The 18,861-nt window shown below is 39.1% G+C and overlaps 1 protein-coding gene and 1 pseudogene across 13 annotated transcripts in view; one reads left to right on the plus strand and one right to left on the minus strand.

The window, feature by feature from the left end:
• PUM1 (pumilio RNA binding family member 1) overlaps nucleotides 1–18,861 on the plus strand; it is a 164,755-nt gene that overhangs the window by 40,376 nt on the left and 105,518 nt on the right. For 10 of the 12 annotated variants that reach the window (XM_082833315.1, XM_082833316.1, XM_082833306.1 and 7 more), the window contains exon 2: nucleotides 17–390. In XM_082833315.1, coding sequence (XP_082689441.1) covers nucleotides 17–390 — 374 coding nt within the window. Of the gene's footprint in view, nucleotides 1–16; nucleotides 391–18,861 lie in introns of those variants that run through there. The other 2 variants (XM_082833307.1, XM_082833308.1) reach the window with 2 other exon arrangements.
• On the minus strand, nucleotides 12,314–14,720 carry LOC309972810 (translation machinery-associated protein 7-like; annotated as a pseudogene). Its single transcript has one exon. The product of its transcript is annotated as a translation machinery-associated protein 7-like (transcript).

An 18,861-nucleotide genomic window follows, 5' to 3' on the forward strand; every position in this document is an offset into this window, starting at 1 on the left:
ACCTGTTTGTCCTTAGGTGTTGGTGGAATGAGCGTTGCATGTGTCTTGAAGAGAAAAGCAGTGCTTTGGCAGGACTCTTTCAGCCCCCACCTGAAACATCACCCTCAAGAACCAGCTAATCCCAACATGCCTGTTGTTTTGACATCTGGAACAGGGTCGCAAGCGCAGCCACAACCAGCTGCAAATCAGGCTCTTGCAGCTGGGACACACTCCAGCCCTGTCCCAGGATCCATAGGAGTTGCAGGCCGTTCCCAGGACGACGCTATGGTGGACTACTTCTTTCAGAGGCAGCATGGTGAGCAGCTTGGGGGAGGAGGAAGTGGTGGAGGCGGCTATAATAATAGCAAACATCGATGGCCTACTGGGGATAACATTCATGCAGAACATCAGGTAAAAAACGTTCACTATTTCAGCTTTGAAACTCTTTATAATCACTGTCCACTTAGGATATCTACTTTCAGTGAATGTCTTTAAAAGCCTTAATTGCTAATGATTTCATTTGGTCTAAACTAAACAGTCACTTGTTTTAAAGCAGGGGTCCCCAACCCCTGGTCCGCGGACCGGTACCGGGCTGTGGCCTGTTAGGAGCCGGGCTGCACAGCAGGAGGTGAACGGCGTGCGAGCTAGTGAAGCTTCATCTGCCGCTCCCCATCGCCCGCATTACCACCTGAACCATACACCCCCTGCCCCGCCCCCGTCCGTGGAAAAATTGTCTTCCATAAAACTGGTCCCTCGTGCCAAAAAGGTTGGGGACCACTGTTTTAAAGGATGATTGTTGTAATGTTGTCACCGAGTCATTTTATCGTTCTGGCGCTAAAGAGCAAATGACCAATTCATTTAAAGAAAGACTTAAGGTTGTTCTAATGTGCACGTTGCATTTCTCAGTATACTTTTTTGCTCTTAACATATAATCTTTTAAGGTCTGTTTGAGCTGTTTATAGCCCGAATACATATTTTAGAGCTTTTCCTGTTGGGTGTTGGTGACTTCTGTTTTTAAGATGTTATGGTTGAAAGTAGTAGGAAGTTGATAAAAAATCAGCTGCTCAAGTGAACTGATATATCTCATGTTTTGTATAGAGAGGAGTGGTTGTGGCTTTTAGGTTTTAATCATCTTTGTTCTCTTGTTCTAAGCACTTGTTTTATTTGGTTAATTTTAACATGCTTGCTTTTACTAATCCAAGACCAAAGCTGGAATCACAGCATATTTTACTGAGAAGAGAGTTTAGCTGTGTTTGCTGACTTCCTGATGGTGATGAAAGGGTTAGAATGTTTTCATCCGGCTATTCTTTGGAATTGGGTATAGGTTGAATTTGCAAAGGTTTATTTTATGTTGCCGGTATCTGAGTACTGACCAGCAAAAAGAACTGACGTCTTTCATGAGGCCTCTAGTGCTTCTGTTCTTTAGAAACAAGTTAGTCACACGCACACTTGCAAATCTGTGCTCTCAGTTGTGCTTCCCCTTGACCCTTCCAAGAGAGGCAGCCAGTGTACCACAGTTCTTTACCGTAGTAGAAATGGGGAGGTGGAATTTGTCAACAGAAATTTATTGAGCATATTGATCATAGGTCTTTGGTTTATTGGAACAATCATCCGTGCTACTTCGTAAGCATCTACTATGTGTAGGTGAGCAGTACTAAGAAATATGAGGTATGGGGGCTTCTTCTTTGGTACTTAGGGCACTTTTTATCTTTCTTATGTGTCTATTACTTAAGGTACTATATTTGTTTCCTATTTGCTTGGAGTCTTGGAGGTGGGGATCAAATTTTATTCATTTCGGTATCCCAGTTCCTAGAATTTGGCATGTGATAGAGCTTCAGAAGAAAGTTATTGAATGCATAAGCCCCTAATCCTGTGGGCTTAAAATAAAGCTGGGGAAAAGGACATTGTCGTAAAGAAAAGGGCCTTGGATGCCAGGCTAAGGTTTAATTCAGTAGGCAGCAGGAGTTTTTATTGTGTATGTATGGAGTGGCTTTTATCCAGTGGTGTTTTGGGAAGGTTGAGTTGGCAATAAGAGATTGGAGTTGGTGGAGGCTGAGACTAATTGGATAACTACTGTAACAGCCCTGGTGTGAGCAGTGGAAAAGATGGGATGGGACCCAGAAATGCACAGAATTGGTGATTGAATTAGAAAGTTTTGGTCCCTGGGAAAATGAAGTAATAGAGTAAAAGGAATATAGAGGGGAATCTGGTTTGTGGACAAGGTAATTAAATTTGGTAGAATACATGTTGAATTTGAGATGTAGGCAGCTGTGTGTGTAGAGTGAGACCAAGGTGGGAGGTGTTTGGTTTGGATGGTATCTGTCTAGGGGGCAAAGGTGGAAGGCCTGTAACTTTTGCGTTATTTGGCTAAACATTGTTTAAAAATCATGAACGTTGGTTTTTAAAATCTGTATTATGATTTATAAAAGATATGTAAAATTATAGATATTTTATAATTTATAGATGAATTTGTAAATTTAGAGATATTATAGATCTGTAAAATCTTGTGTTGGCTTTTCTAATGATGGGCTGATGGGTAAAAGCTGAAAGGAGAATCGAGGTGCTTGGCTTGTTCTTCGGTAGGTGGGCAAGTCAGGCTCTGGGTCAGTTCTTAGCAGAGCTCTAAGATCTAAAATCTGGTTGTGCTGTGCTGTGCTGTGCTGTGCTGTGCAGGCTTACTCTGGGCTCTAGTGCTGAGCCACATCATACGGAATCACATCTGACTTTTTGACCAGTTTTATCCAGGTCAGTTAGCAAACCACAGTTGATGTTAAATGGCAAAACCTGTTCATACCAAGGGGGCCTAAACCAGTGACCCAACTTGGAATTGGCACTCATCATACACAGTTCTGTTGGTCTGGATACGTGGTATAATGAACATCCTTAGGGAACTGCATTAGGGTAGTTGCTGTGTTGCAGTGTGGGCCACCCACAAATTACCTCTCCTGTAGTCATCAGAGGGTACTGTAACTTACTGGTTTTGGTGTTGAGCTTAACCTCCTGGACTGAACTATGCTAGGGCAGAGACTATTGTGTTTTTCATGCCCCTTTCCCAGGAGGTATATGAAGTTTTTGTGTTGATTGAATGAGGGAAGACCACGAAGTTCTTCAGATTTGCACTCAGGTAAAGCAGTGAATCTCAGCTCAGCTGTCCTGCTGAGAAACACATGGCAATAGGTAGTGGCCACTTGTTCAAGCAGCAGTGGAGAGTGTAATATAATTGAAGAGTGGGGGGCACATCTGTCTGTGGAGAATCACTGTGCCGAGGGGTCTCAGTTGCAGCACGCGGGATCTGCGTTGTGCCATGTTTAGTTGCAGCATGTGGGATCTTTAGTTGTGGCATGCATGTGGGATCTAGTTCCCTGACCAGGGATCGAACCCGGGCCCCCTGCATTGGGAGCCCAGAGTCTTACCCACTGGGCCACCAGGGAAGTCCTCTGTATTTGTCTTTTCTACCTTAAGAATATAAACATATTAAATATCACTTGTTTTAATACATAAAATTATTGTATTTGGTACAGTTAGAATCTGGTATTGTATTTGGTACAGTTAGAATGAGGACAGTTAAAGTCCTCATTTTTGGGCCAGATCGAGGTCTTTGGAGGGGAGTGAGGGAAAGTAGTGCCATGAATTTTTCTTTTCTTTTTTGGCCTGTAAAATTTACTCATAGGAAACAAGACAATGGATGTGGATCAAGATATTATGTGTAAAACACTAGAGGGAATTCCCTGGCGGTACAGTGGTTAGGACTTGGCGCTTTCACTGCTAGGGCCCAGGTTCAGTCCCTGGTCGGGGAACTAAAATCCCACAAGCTGTGTGGCTCGGCCAAAAAAGAAAAAACAGGAAAACACGTCTCCCTAAGTAAATAATACTATTTAAAAATGCTGCTTACAAAACTTACATATTTATTTTAACAGTAATTTTTATAACTTCAGATCTTTTCTAAAGGTCTCATCATGTGAAAGCCAGGGTCAGGTCTTTGACTTGTGATTATTTTATTCTCTCATTGTGAAATCTGTTTTCTCTGTAAACTGTTGTGAGATAGTGTGTGTGATGAAATAGGGAAAAAATTTTAAGGTTGATCAGTTGAACTGTGGCCTCTGTACTAGATTTTAAGGGGCAGAGATAGGTTAAAAACTCTGCTTTGGGAGAAAGGAAAGTTAGAGGACAACTCCAGAGTTTTCTTGCTTTTGTTAGTAGTCTTGTGGTGCTAGGTGTTATCAGTATCCACCATAGATTGACAGCTGGTGGGAGATATTCTAGATAGCCAGGCAGAATTCAGTGGATAAATTCTTTGACTCTATTATTTGCACCCCCCCCCTTTTTTTTCCACTTGGTAACGTTGTCTTCTAGTCGTATCCTGACATGTCTATCCTTCTTAATCTCCGGTAGCTGTGAGTTAATCCTTACACTTTATAATTAATAAATACTATGTCAAACTGGGAGGGAACCCAAGTATTCCCATACTGAGAATCTCCTCATTCCCTGGAGATCTTTTTCTGTTGCCCCTGCTCTTTGACTCTGTTAGACCATTCGTCTCTTTTCTTTCTGGGTAGATTGCTTAGATTCCTCAGCATTTGGGCCAGTGGCATTTAGTTAACATGGTTTAAAGCTGAGTAATCGATGCTTTCATGTTTTTCAATGTTTTCTGTTTCACTTGTACTCTTGGAGCCTTTTTCATTATATTTGGAGTTCACAGAGACTTAAAACATTACATACTTGCTCAAAAGGATCATCAGCAGGTTTTCTTTGACTATAACTTTAAGAATGATTTTCCAATGTTAAGGATTAGATTACAGTGTAAAAAAAAAAGTATGCATTCTCTAATGCTGTGTGATACTAGATTGTATGTGCCTCCGAGATGGCACCTTGCAGCAGTTTATGATATATCTTTACTTTGTTTTGTTTCAAAAGGTTTTTGCTGTGGAATTAGGAAAAAAATTTATAGGATAGGTGGTAATGAGATGCAGTAATGGGAAAATAGGGGTATGTTAGGAAGATGAAAGGGTTAAATGTAGAATTTAGAAATACATACCAGAGTGGTGGGTTATAGAATCTGCTCTGGGTGTGGCCAAAGAAAAGAGGGAAATGGGATGAATCATGAGACTCTTAGTAAGAGAAAAACACAGTAGTTCTCAGGAAGAGGTGTGTTTCAGATTTCAGTTTGGATGTGGTTGAAAGTGCCTTGTAAATCATAAAGTGATATGATATTGTTCTTCATCACAACTCTCTGTACTTGCATACGAGACACATCTTTTGTGCATGTGTCCATTTTCTCTCGGACAACAGCGTTTGCTTAATATTTTCTACAGGCTGAGCCTGAGTACAGAATTATGCTTCTTGGTATCGTGGAAAAACTTAAAAAAAAAAATGTTCTAGCCCTTGCTTAGAATCTATTCACTCTTGGGAAATGACTTAACACTCATAGAGAAACACAGGACTGACAGTTAACACAATGCCAAGAGAGTACTAAGTACTGAGGATAGGGTAAGAGTTTTTGTTGTTGTTGAGGAATTTCTTCCCTAATTTTTACATTCACTTTCTGTATCTTCTAGATGTAATAAAGAGCTGTAAATGGGAGTGTGGCTTCAGCTCAGTAGAATGCTCTGGCATTTTGCTCCCTGCTACGAATATTGTGAGAAGTGGTGGTCAGTGATTGGCAATAGGTTGGGTGAATTTAATATTTGGAAACTTGATTGAAGAACTTGGGCTGAAGGGTGTACATGGCATTGGTGGTAAAACCTGCAGTTGAAGAGGAGTGTTCGTCGTTTTTTTCATGTAATATTTTTTGAGTATTGTTTTTAAATTGCGTGTTAATAGTTTCAGAAGATTTAGCATACGTGGATTTGTCTATTTATTGCCTTTAGTAAATGCTCTTTTATGTTTAAAATACCTTTCTTAGTGTTTTTATGAATCTCATTAGGAAAACTCTTTTAGGTTTGTGGAAATTGGGGGCCCTAAAGATTATTTTTTAAAAGCATTTCCTGTTTAATTCTTTATTTTTATTTTATTTTATTCTTATTAATTTATTTTTGGCTGCCTTTGGTCTTCATTGCTGCGTGCAGGCTTTCTCTAGTTGCGGCGAACAGGGGCTACTCTTCGCCGCGGTGCGCAGGCTTTTCATTGTGGTGGCTTTTCTTGTTGCAGAGCACGGGCCCTGGGCGCACGGGCTTCAGTAGTTGTGGCACGTGGGCTCAAGAGCGCAGGCTCAGTAGTTGTGGCACACGGGCTTAGGTGCTTCATGGCACGTGGGATATTCCAGGACCAGGGCTAGAACCCGTGTCCCCTGCATTGGCAGGCGGATTCTTAACCACTGCGCTGCCAGGGAAGTCCCTAAAGATTTTTTATACCTGCTTTATTGATATATAATTCATCCACTTAAAGTGTACAATTCATTGGTTTTTAGTATATTCGCAGAGTCGTGCAGCCATCACCACAATCAATTTTAGAACATTTTCATTATTCCTCGCAATCTGTACCAGTAGCAGTCACTCTCCAGCCTTAGGTAGCCACCAGTCTCCTTTCTGTGTCTATGCATTTGTCTCTTCTGGGCATTTCGTATAAATGGAATCATACAGTATGTGGTCCTTTGTGACTGGCTTCTTTCGCTTAACAGTGCTTTAAAGGTTCATCTGTCTTGTAGCATGGATCAGTACCTCATTCCTTTTTATTTCTGAATAATAGTCTGTTTTATAGATATACAGCACATTTTATTTATCCATTTATCAGTTGATGGACCTTTGGGTGGTTTCTACGTTTTGGCTATTGTGAACAGTACTATTGTGAACATTCGTGTACAAGTTTTTGTCTTGACATATACTTTCATTTCTTTGGGGTACGTAAAGATTTTTAAAGGTACATAAGTCTAATATACAGGCACAAAAATAATGGAGATTTTTTCACTGATGCCGGTGCTTTTCAGAAATAGAGTTTGGAGGTTACTTTATCTACAGCTTTACACCATGGATTGGAATTTTTCCAAGTGACAAGTTTTACTGCGCCTAACGGCAACTTTCTTCTCTATCTATGAAGAATGTGTTTTCAGGTTAACAGCATAAATAAACTTGTTTACAACCCCGGGAAGAGGAATGCTTACATTATAAAGAATAGGTGTTTTCAGGGAGCTCTGTTATTTAGATGTCATGAATATACAGTTAGTTGATCTGCTAATGACAAATAATTTTTCTCTATTAAAGAAAGTTTCCCCAAGGACTTTAACAAGGGAATGGTTCATTAACTTAATCCTAGTTATCATATGTGTTTAAAAGCATCGTATCTGCTGTTAAGTAAAAAATAATCTTTAATTTGCTAAGAATTTATTGATTCAGATTGTCCTTTTTTCCCCCAATTGGCCAAATTAGGGAGCTACTGCTTATTTAGGTCAGAAGCCTAGTGAAATAAAAAACAATGAAATTAATATGTTGTTCTTTCTCCAGAGAAACTTACAGTTTCATGAAGGGAGGAAGGAATTATAAAGAAAGTTGTTTCAAAATGAGGATTTCAGTGAGTGTCTGTATTGAAATGACTGCTAAGATGGGGAGGTCGTGTGTTTGGGTGGCAGAAACAAATCAGGTGAGAATAATTTTAGAGATACAGTTCCTTTATTTATTAACTTATTATCTAGAAAATAGGCTGTAAGCTCTGTGTATCCATTAAGAGTGATGTACATGGAAAAAGGACTGTGAGGAAATATGGCAAAATATTACTTTTATTTATGTGGGAGGGGAGATTATAGGTAATTTGGATTCTTGTACATTTTGAATTTTTACAAATTTCAGATCCTGAAATTTTTTTTTTTTTTGGCTGCGCTGTGTGGCTTGCGGGATCTTAGTTAACCAGGGACTGAACTCAGGCCCACTGCAGTGAAAGTGCCTGGTGCTAACCACTGAACTGCCAGAGAACTTAAACCCAGAAATTTTTATATGTTAAAAAAAGAAAAAAGACAAATTTTATACCTTCTATTAAGAGTTTGGTTTACCATATTGAATGAAAGCGAATTGGTGAATTGATACATTTCCAGTGGAATTTTGGTGTTGGAAAAGATCTTAGGGGCTTCCCTGGTGCACACTGGTTAAGAATCTGCCTGCTGATAAAGGGGACATGGGTTCGAGCCCTGGTGCGGGATGATCCCACATGCTGCGGAGCAACTAAGCCCATGCGCCACAGCTACTGAGCCTGTGCTCTAGAGCCCGCGAACCACAACTACTTAGGCTGCGTGCCACAACTACTGAAGCCCGCATGTCTAGAGCCTGTGCTCCGCAGCAAGAGAAGCCACCGCAATGAGAAGCCCGCACACTGCAACAGAGCAGCCCCTGCTTTCCACAACTAGAGAAAGCCCGCGCACAGAAATGAAGACCCAACACAGCCATAAATGAATGAATGAAAGAAAAAGATCTTAGAAATCATTTAACTCTTTTTCCAGTGCAGTGGTTTCCTTTACATTAATTATCTCTGTTTTAATTAAAAGAATGTTAGTGAGTGTGTTGAACTGAGGTTGTTAGGAAGGGTTGAGTGTATCTAATGAGATCTAGAGGTACTTTTATTTTAGTATTGAGTACGTTTCTGCATCTATAAGTTTTATGGACATGTACTCCGTAAGCTGTGTGGCAGAACTGATCTAGTCTTTTTATATATGATTTGAACCACCAGTAACTCTATGTTGTTTTTTATTATTTCCATTTTATGGATGGGGAAATGCGGGGTCAGAAAAATGAGATGCCGTGTTTTAAGGTGATTAGCGCATGCTCTTTCCACAAGACCAATCTGTTTGGAGACCTTACTGTTCTTCATCATGGAGTAGTCAGCTTATCCATAACACACACACATTGGCCTCTTTTACACACTTTCACACGTTTTAAACTGCACTTGTTGCTCATATATTTATAATTTAGGGACACCAGTAAAAGTTTAGTTTGCACATCTAATTATAGGAGCCCAGTACTTGATGCATAATAGATGCTCAGTAAATGGCATGTTCAAACAGATGACCTTCAAAACTGAACTCATTAGTTTCATTCCCTATATCCTATTTCTGTGTGTGGCATCTCCATTGCAGGCAACCCAGGAATCTTAGATTCCTGCCTCCTGCCTCAAACAGTTCCAAGGTTATATCCGTATTGCCTTATTTGATAGGCTCATATTTCTTGCTTGGACATTTACAGTAGTCTTCTGACTTTTTTTGCACCCTCCCTCTTTTCTTCCTTCTGGCTATTTTCTGTGTTGCTGCCAAATTGTTATTTCTGAAGACACGAATCTGCTTATGTCTCATCCTTGCCTAAATTTTGTTTTTGGCTTTTCGGTTGCTTTTAGGATAATTAACTTTCAATCTCCTCAGCATAGCGTAGTGTACACACTTCGTGTTCTGAGATAGCTTACCTCTCCAGTCTTTACTGGCACTCCACTTCAGCTTTATTGAAGTATCCTAATTTTCTGAACACACATGCTATTTTTTATGGTTTGTGCAATTCCTCAATGTAGTTGTGCTATTTTCATTTATGTAGTTTTCTCTTCTTGGAATCTCCTTCCTTCCTCATCCACTTAGCTACTTTCCTCATCTTCAACTGAAGTATCTTTATCTCTGATAAACCTTCCCCTTTACTTACCTCTTTTCTTATAGGTTGGGTGTCCTCTTTTGGTGCTACCATCATTTGGTACACATCTTTATTGAAGCATTCGGCTCCCAGTATTGGAGTTAAATATTTACTTTTTCCTTCACCATTGGGTGCTAGTAATCTGTTTCAAAACAGATTCTTGGGCTTAAGTCCAGACCTACTGAATCAAAATATCCAGTGATGAGGTGGAGTTTATGTATGTTTTAAAAACAACTCCCGGGTTATCTTCATGTCCACCTCGGTTAAGAACTGCTGTGATGGTTCTTATAGAATCTTTCAGCCTTACATCTCTAGCCCCTGGCAAATAGTATGTACGTATAAATGATGAATGAATACATTATGTCATCAGGGCTTGCTGAAGAGACTTACTGAGTAGAGTATTTTATTTTGAAGAGTCATTTTGAATTGTTAAGGTGTAAGATGTAACAGAATGTAGGGTCTTGGGCCTGAAGATAAGGAGCCAGTAAGCATTTATTGGAGAGTTGTATTAAGGAACTTTTAAAGTAATTCCTATCAACTCTGCTTTTATGCTTTTTTTGGTGGGGGGTGGGTATAGGGAGAGGAGAGTTCTTGAAACCATATCAGAGTTAGGCAAACAGAAGCGGCTGTAGGAAAAAGGTTTACTTTCCTTAATTTGTAAAACACTGAAACTTTGTTCATAGTCACATCATGTATTGGGAAACTGCCATATTGTTGCAACCTAATACATTTTCAAAGTTCGTTCCTTTTCTCAGAAGGGAATATTATCTACTAGGATAGTTCAAGAAAGATAGTATCCTAATGAAGATAGAATGAAGGTTGTAATTTACCCCTGTATTGTCAATGGTTAACTGCTCTTAAGAATAGTGACTCATTTTTCCTGTTTGAAGCTTTTTAACAGTTGCTGTCTGGGTTTAAGGTTTCCGTTGGGACATAGTATAAAGTACAGTGTGAATATTAAATTGCAAAATTTTTGTTCCATATTTTGGTTATGGATTTTGTTCTAAAGTAAAGCAGCTTTATTGAGATATCATTCACACACCATACAGTTCACCCATTTAAAATGTACTGATCAGTGGGTTTCAGTATATTCAGTGTTGTGCAGTCATCACCATAATCAAAGGGAACGTTTTTCATCACCCCAAAAGAAAACCTGTACCCATTACTAGTCACTTTCCACTTCCGTCATTACCCCCCCATCCCTGGGCAATCAATAATCTACTTTTTAAAAAAAATTATTTATTTATTTTTTGGCTGTGCTCTGGGTCTTCGTTGTGCTGCGCGGTTCTTCTTTGTGTGGTGCGTGGGCTTAGTTGCCCCGCAGCATGTGGGATCTTAGTTCCCTGACCAGGGATCGAGCCTGAGTCCCCTGCATTGGAAGGTGGATTGTTAACCACTGGACCACCAGGGAAGTCCCCAATAATCTACTTTCTGTCTAAAATGTAAACTGTTTGATAGTACATGATTGTTCTAAAAAATGTCAATAATTTGTTTTTTAGAGTTAACTACTTTTAACAGTTTGGTTCATTTTCTTCCAGACTTTTTCTGTGCATATATAAACAGATATATGAATGCATTGTAGTTTTAAACTAAATGGGATCATTCGCTCTCTCTCTCTAAACATATTACATGCAAACATAGGCCAGGCACACACATGCTGCATGGTAGTCTTTTCCTCCTTCATACATTGTGGTCATCCTTTTTTTTTTTTTTTTTTGTGGTCATCCTTTTAGGTCAGTGAATACGTCTATATATATATTTTTTAAGGGCCATAGTATATGGAAGTACAATAATTTGACTGATTTATCCCAGTTTGATGGACTTTTAGGTTGTTTTCAACTTTTGACATTCTAAACAATGCTGTAGTAAACAATACTGCAGTTATATTTTTGTATTAGAATATATTTGGAGAAGTGAAAGTGACAGATCAAACAAAAGAGTATGTTTAAAATTTTGATACATAGTTCCACATTGTTTTCCAGATAGATTGTAGCAATTTAAAGTTCCACCAACACCTTATGAGTATTCTTTTTTTAATTTTTTGTGGTACATGGGCCTCTCACTGTTGTGGCCTCTCCCCTTGCGGAGCACAGGCCCCGGACACACAGGCTCAGTGGCCATGGCTCACGGGCCCAGCCGCTCCGCGGCATGTGGGATCCTCCCTAACCGGGGCACGAACCCGTGTCCCCTGCATCGGCAGGCGGACTCGCAACAACTGCACCACCAGGGAAGCCCAAAATGCACCCATTTTAAATGAATAATTTGTTAAGTTTTGAAATATCAAAGTATTCACCTGTGAAACCATCACTACAATCATGATAGTGACAGTTCCCATCTTCTGCAAGTTTTGTTGGCCCTTTGTAATTCCTCCCAGCAGCAACCACTGATCTGCTTTTTGCCTAGATCTGGGCTTTTATTTGTTGTATTTTAATGGTATTTGGAATGATATTAAAGCAATTTTTGTTATTTCTAGAATCACAGGCATGCCCCATCCCCCAAGGTTTTGACTTGCAGTTCCATTTGCTTGAGTGCTCCTGTCTCAGATGTCTATGAAAGTTGCTCCTTTACCTCCTTCCAGTCCTTTGCTTAAATGTTACCTTCTCAATGAGGCTTTCTGTGAACATTATTTTAATTGCAACTCTGTCTCCCTTCCCTGATTTAATTTTCTTAATAGCCTTCATTTGCCATTTTGTAATTTGCTGTCCCTACTTTCCAAACTGTTTACGGTGAGGATTTATTGTTTTTAGAGTTCAAAATTTCCTAAAAGCCATTATTTTTAATGTAGGAAATAAAAACATGTTTTGATTTTTTTTAAATCCAATTTCAAATATTATTCTACAGCATCCACAGTCTCCAAGTTAAAACCTAATAAATTTGTTATACCTGAAGTCCCTCTCAACCCCAAGAGGGAAAACTTCCATGGTTCATGATCTCACAGTAATACAAACAGGGTAAGAAACTAAAGATAGTAGCTGTTCTCAAAAAAGAGCAAATGAAGGTTTACTATTTGCATAACATTAGGTGGAATTCTGTAAAGAATTAAACAAACCACACAAAATACATACCAGTGTATATAATATTAAAAGTTTATTAAGCTCTGCCTCCTCCCTTGTATTCTGTCTCTTGGTTAAGAATCACTGATATCTTGATTAGTACATCTTTAGCTTTTGTTTTTAATTCAGAAGAGATAGAATTCTATTAAAATATTTTCTCCCACAGATATAGTTTTGGATTTATGTATTATGTTCTCTCTCAGGCTCATGAAGTCCAGAATGAGCTATTTGATGTGTTTGGTAGCTGCCCTCTTTAATTATGTTGCAGTGATTTATCTGGATAGACTTACTCATTGAGAATTCCTGTTCCCTTACATACTACAAACAATAGAATGTTGAAACAAAGGAGGAGTGAGGGTTAGCTTCAAGGCTGCTGAATGGAGGAAGACATTTACTAGGTTCCCCGGGCAGAAGACCTTTTAGATAAGGGAGCTCCTATCTCCTATGCCAACTATTTACATTATGACTGTAATAACTGTTCAAACTTGAGAAATGTTAGATTAATAATATAGATCACCTTTGTTACCACACTAGAGTTTATTTCGGTTACATCTAGAAATATATCAACTACTTTTGCAGATATGTTAAAACAAGAGTCATTTCTATTGGTGATGAATGTAATTTTGTTTCTTAATATTGTAAGTGAACTAAGGACTCTTTCCATGGCCTAGTTCCATTCTCTGTATCCTAATAAACAGTGATTTAAAAATCAAATACAGTGTTTTTTTCCCTCCATTAAAAATAATGACTTGTAGGTATTTTTGAATTCTAAAAATCAGTAAATGCTCATTGTAAACATTTCGGAAAGTATAGATAATTATAAAATTATAAAAATAAAAACACCCTAGAAACAAACGAAAACCCAACCAACCCCCAACTATAATTCAATCTTCAGAATCTGTTAGTTTACCTTTTGTAACATGTCCATCTAGTGTTTTTATTCAAAACTTAAAAAAATGTAAATCATCGCATCTCTAATAACAAGGATAATAATTTCTTGAGCTGTGCTTTTTTAAAAGTTTGATGGGAAGTATGAGTTTTTATTAATCATTTCTCTGTTTTGGTTAACCATTAACGAGAGGTTAGAACTAAATTTATGGTTCATTTATAATAAGTATATAGGACTTAATTGCATACAGTTTATAAAGTAGGCTCTTTTCATTTTCCCTTTGCCTTAATTTTCTCACTAGTGGAAGTTATATGATTTTCTAAGTCACTCGAAATCTTTTGTGAAACAATTGAGATAAAATAAAAACATTTTTGTGATTATAGTTTTCTATCTTTTTTTGGGGGGGGGTCTAACATATCAAAATTGTTTTTATGATAGATTATTTCCATAGATAATTTTAAGGTTATACCACATTCTACTCTGTGTAGTGACCTCATTCTTTTCTGTAATAATGTCTTAATATTGATCATTTAGGTTTCTAATTTTTACTAATGTTGGTAGTGTTGTAATGAACATTTTTGTTTATCAGTACTTGTAGTTTAGATTATTTTCTTCACCTCTGTTCTTAGAATGGGAATAATACTGCTAGTCTTTCTAATGCTATATTCTACCTCTTGTGTAATTATTTTTTCCCTCATTTTTAAGATATAATTTTGCATACAGTGAAATTCACTAATATTTTAGCATATACACTTCTGTAGATTTTGACAAATGCGTATATCCTTGTAAACCACAGTCGAGTTATAAACTTTTTTTTTTTTAACAAACGTTTATTCTTAAATGTACAATGGGTTCCAAGACAACACTTGATTCTAGCTGTAGGTGGCAGAGATGTGATGGCAGGGAATCCAGATGTTTAATTCAGATGTTTAAACAGGAATGGAATTAAGGATCATCATTGCCTCAGGCACAAGGAACATTACTTTTTGCCAGACTTCTTAATTCCACCTGTGGCCAGGAGGCCTTTCCCGTGGCCTTGCTCCTCTTTGTTTCTGCTTGAATGCCTTACCTTTCTTGTCCATCTCCTTGGCTTGCTTCTTGGGCTGCTTCAGGGGCTTCTTCTTGCCACCTTTGCAGCCCGACATGGCACCTGCTGCCCCTTCCCCAGACCCTGCCACCGGATGCCAAGATACAAAAGTTTTCACGCTTCCCCAGATTCTCTGGAGCCCCTTCATAGTCAGCTCTTACCTCCATTCCCAGCAACTGGTAACCACTAATCCGTTTTTTGTCCCTATAGTTTTGCCTTTTCCAGAATGTCATATATATATATACTGTAAGTGTATGTAGCTTTTGAATCTGGTTTCTTTCACTTAGCGTACTACATTTGAGAATCCATGTTACATATAACAATAAATGGATCCTTTTAATTAGTAGTATCCCATTAAATAGTTGTATGACAGTTTATCCATTTTTGTGTGCTTAATTTTAATTCTCTTGGTTGGCTGGAGTGCTTGATACAGTCATTGCTTGAAAGGTGACGTGTGGGTGGCGTATTTTATTACTTCTTTTGTATATTGTGTTCTTATAGCCTTTATACATGAAAGACAATTGTGTCAGGACATAAAAATCTTCGGGCCATTGACGGTAGATCTCATTTTATTGTCTTTGGCGGGTAGTGTTTTAGAGAACCAAGGGTAAGTTCTATTTTTTTTTGAATTCTCCAAATTTAGGGTAGTTTGGTCAGGATGTGATTTTTGTGTGCTATGTGGGTGAGAGCTGCATAGTTTTGTAGCTTGAGAAAGGTTCCTTTGGTTATATATTTGATTATTTTAGTTTTCGTGCTTGGGAACCATCATTTTAAGTCGTGTCTTCATTGTTTCTTCATAGCAGTCATCTTTCTTTAAATTAAAATTTTGACTTAGTTATTTGTTGATTCCTGCAGTTGTAAGAAATAATACAGAGAGATCCTTTGTATACGTTCCTCTATTTCCCCATTTTACAGTATAACCTTTGTAGGTAACATTGTGTAGTATAGCATCACAGCTAGGTTATTGACGTTAAAATCCATCCAGTCCTATTCACATCTCCAGTTTTACTTGTACTCATTTGGGTGTGTGTGTGTGTGTGTGTGTGTGTGTGTGTGTGTACGAAGTTCAATATAATTTTACCATCTGTATAGGTTCATATACTTAACCACCACAAAGTACTGAATAGTTCCAAAACAACAAGGGACCCTTGAGTAGCCCTTTTTACACACCCCCTTTCCCTTTGCACGGGTTGGGGGGCCTCCCCCCAACCACTAATCTATCCTATTCTCCATTTCTACAATTTTGTCATTTCAAAAAAGTCATATAAATGGAGTCATACCATACATATAGCCTTTGGTGGGGACTGGCCTTTTTTGCTATGCATACTTTTCTGGAGTCTCATCCAAGTTGTTGCCTGTGGTAGGTAGGCCATTCCTTTTTATTGCTGCATAGTGTGCATGGTGCAGATGCACCATAGTTTGTTTAACCTGTTGAAGGACATCTGGGCTGATTCCAGTTTTTAGTTATTGTAAATGAAGCTGCTGTGAACATTCATGTGCAGGTTTTTGTGTGAACATCAGATAAAAGCCGAGGAGTCCAATTGCTAGGTAATAATGGTAGTTGGATGTCTAGTTTATAAAGAAACGGCCGAGTTGTTTTCTGGACCAGTAATGTTTGAATAATACAATTTTTCTGTGCGCTCAACGGCATTTGGTGGTATTACTGTTTTTTATTTTAGCCATTCTGATACATACGTAATGATATCTCATTGTGGTTTTAATCTGTATTTCCCTGATGGCTAATGGTGTTCAACTTCTTCTAATATGTGAGCAGCTATCTTTATTTTTTAATATGGTTTTTAATTCTTGTCTTAGTTTTATTGGGTTGGCCAAAAAGTGCCTTCGGCTTTTAAGTAGAAATGAAAGACACGTTTTTCATTTTCACCAAGAACTTTGTTGAACAACGTATTCACCCTTTTGTTCCACTACCTTCTGCCATTTTTCAGACAACTTCATAATTCCATCTTCCCACAACTTTTTATCTTTTTGAGCAAAGAACTGTTCCAGGTGCTCCATTAAGAGGATTTTGTAAAGACCTATATAAATGGAAATCCAGAGGTGAAATGTCTGGTGAATACAGTGGACGAATCAGAACTTCCCAGCCAAGCTGTAACAGTTTTTGCCTGGTCATCAAAGAAACATGCGGTCTTTTGTTATCCTGATGGAAGATTATGCGTTTTCTGTTGACTAGTTCTGGATGCTTTTCATCGAGTGCTGCTTTCAGTTGGTCTAATTGGGAGCAGTACTTGTTGGAATTAATCGTTTGGTTTTCTGGAAGGAGCTCATAATAGAGGACTCGCTTCCAATCCCACCATATGCACAACATCACTGTCTTTGGATGAAGACCGGCCTTTGGTGTGGTTGTTGGTGGTTTATTTTGCTTGCCCTGTGATCTCTTCCGTTCCACATTATTGTACAGTATCCACTCTTCATTGCCCGTCACAATTTGTTTTAAAAACAGAACGTTTTCGTTCTGTTTCAGTAGAGAATTGCATGCGGAAATATGGTCAAGAAGGTTTCTTTGTCTTAACTGATGTGGAACCCAAAGATCAAAGCGATTCACATAACCAAGGTAGTGCAAATGATTTTCAACGCTTGATTTGGGTATCTTGAGTATGTCGGCTATTTCCTGAGTGGTATAACGTTGATTGTTCTCAGTTAATGTTTCGATTTGATCATTATCAACTTCAACTGGTCTACCCGACTGTGGAGCATCGTCCAGCAAGAAATCTCCAGCACAAAACTTTGCAAACCACTTTTTAAAAATTAATTAATTAATTAAGTTTTGTCTGCGTTGGGTCTTCGTTGCTGCATGCAGGCTTTCTCTAGTTCTGGTGAGTGGGGGTTACTCTTAGTTAAGGTGTGCGGGCTTCTCATTGCGGTGGCTTCTCTTGTTGCAGAGCACGGGCTCTAGGCGCATGGGTTTCAGTAGTTGTGGCCCGCGGGCGCAGTAGTTGTGGCTCGCGGGCTCTAGAACGCAGGCTCAGTAGTTGTGGCGCCTGGGCTTAGTTGCTCCGCGGCATGTGGCATCTTCCCGGACCAGGGCTTGAACCCGTGTTCCCTGCATTGGCAGGTGGATTCTTAACCACTGCACCACCAGGGAAGCCCCTCAAACCACTTAAAAAAAAATTATTTGGCTGTGTTGGGTCTTAATTGCAGCATGCAGGATCTTTGTTGAAGCATGTGGGATCTTTCACTGAGGTGCGTGTGGGCTCCAGAGCGCACGGGCTGGTAGTTGTGGCTTGTGGCCTCAGTAGTTGTGGTTCTTGGGCTTAGTTGCCCCGTGGCACGTGGGATCTTAGTTCCCTGACCAGGGATTGAACCTGAGTCCCCTGCATTGGAAGGCGGATTCTTAACCACTGGACCACCAGGGAAATCCCGCAAACCACTTTTGACACTTTTGATCAGTCACAGCCCTTGCTCCATACACTGCATGATCTTCTTTTGCGTTTCAGTTGCATTTTTACCTTTCTTGAAATAACAAAGCATAGTATGCTGAAAATGTTGCTTTTTTCTTCCATCTTCAGTATGAAAATGGCTACACAAAAATTCACCAATTTTGATAAGTCTTTTTTTTTTTTTCTTTTTTGCGGTACGCGGGCCTCTCACTGTTGTGGCCTCTCCCGTTGCGGAGCACAGTCTCCGGACGCGCAGGCTCAGTGGCCATGGCTCAGGGGCCCAGCCGCTCCGCAGCATGTGGGATCTTCCCGAGCTGGGGCACGGACCCTTGTCCCCTGCATCGGCAGGCGGACTCAACCACTGCACCACCAGGGAAGCCCGATAAGTCTTTTTTTAAATGCACGCTGATATGACAGCTGTCACATGCAATCTAACAAAATTGTTTCGAATGATGTTAAAGACAGCTAAGTGCTACTAGAGCCATCTTACAGAAAAACCGAATGAACCTTTTGGCCAACCCAATATGTGATCTTAATTATTAATAAAAGTACTAAATTCTGTTTGATATGTTTCCCTATGTTCCCTTTATCCAGTAACATTTGTGGAAGCTCCATTTATAAGTTTGATAAGAGAGCTTTGCTTAGTTTTTGGATCAGCGTTAACTTAGCACACATTCACTTGTAAACATTTTAGGAATGGCTTATTTTTAAACCAGGTTTGGCAAACTATGGCCTCCCTGCCAAATCTAGCTTGCTGCCTGTTTATGTATGGCTCTTGAGCTAAGAATGGTTTTTACATTTTTAAATGTGTAGTTGAAAATAAAAACAAAGAATACCTGACAAAGACGCTTTGCGGGCTACCCAC

Source organism: Leucopleurus acutus (assembly GCF_964270905.1).
Source record: "Leucopleurus acutus genome assembly, chromosome: 2".
Lineage (NCBI taxonomy): Eukaryota > Metazoa > Chordata > Mammalia > Artiodactyla > Delphinidae > Leucopleurus > Leucopleurus acutus.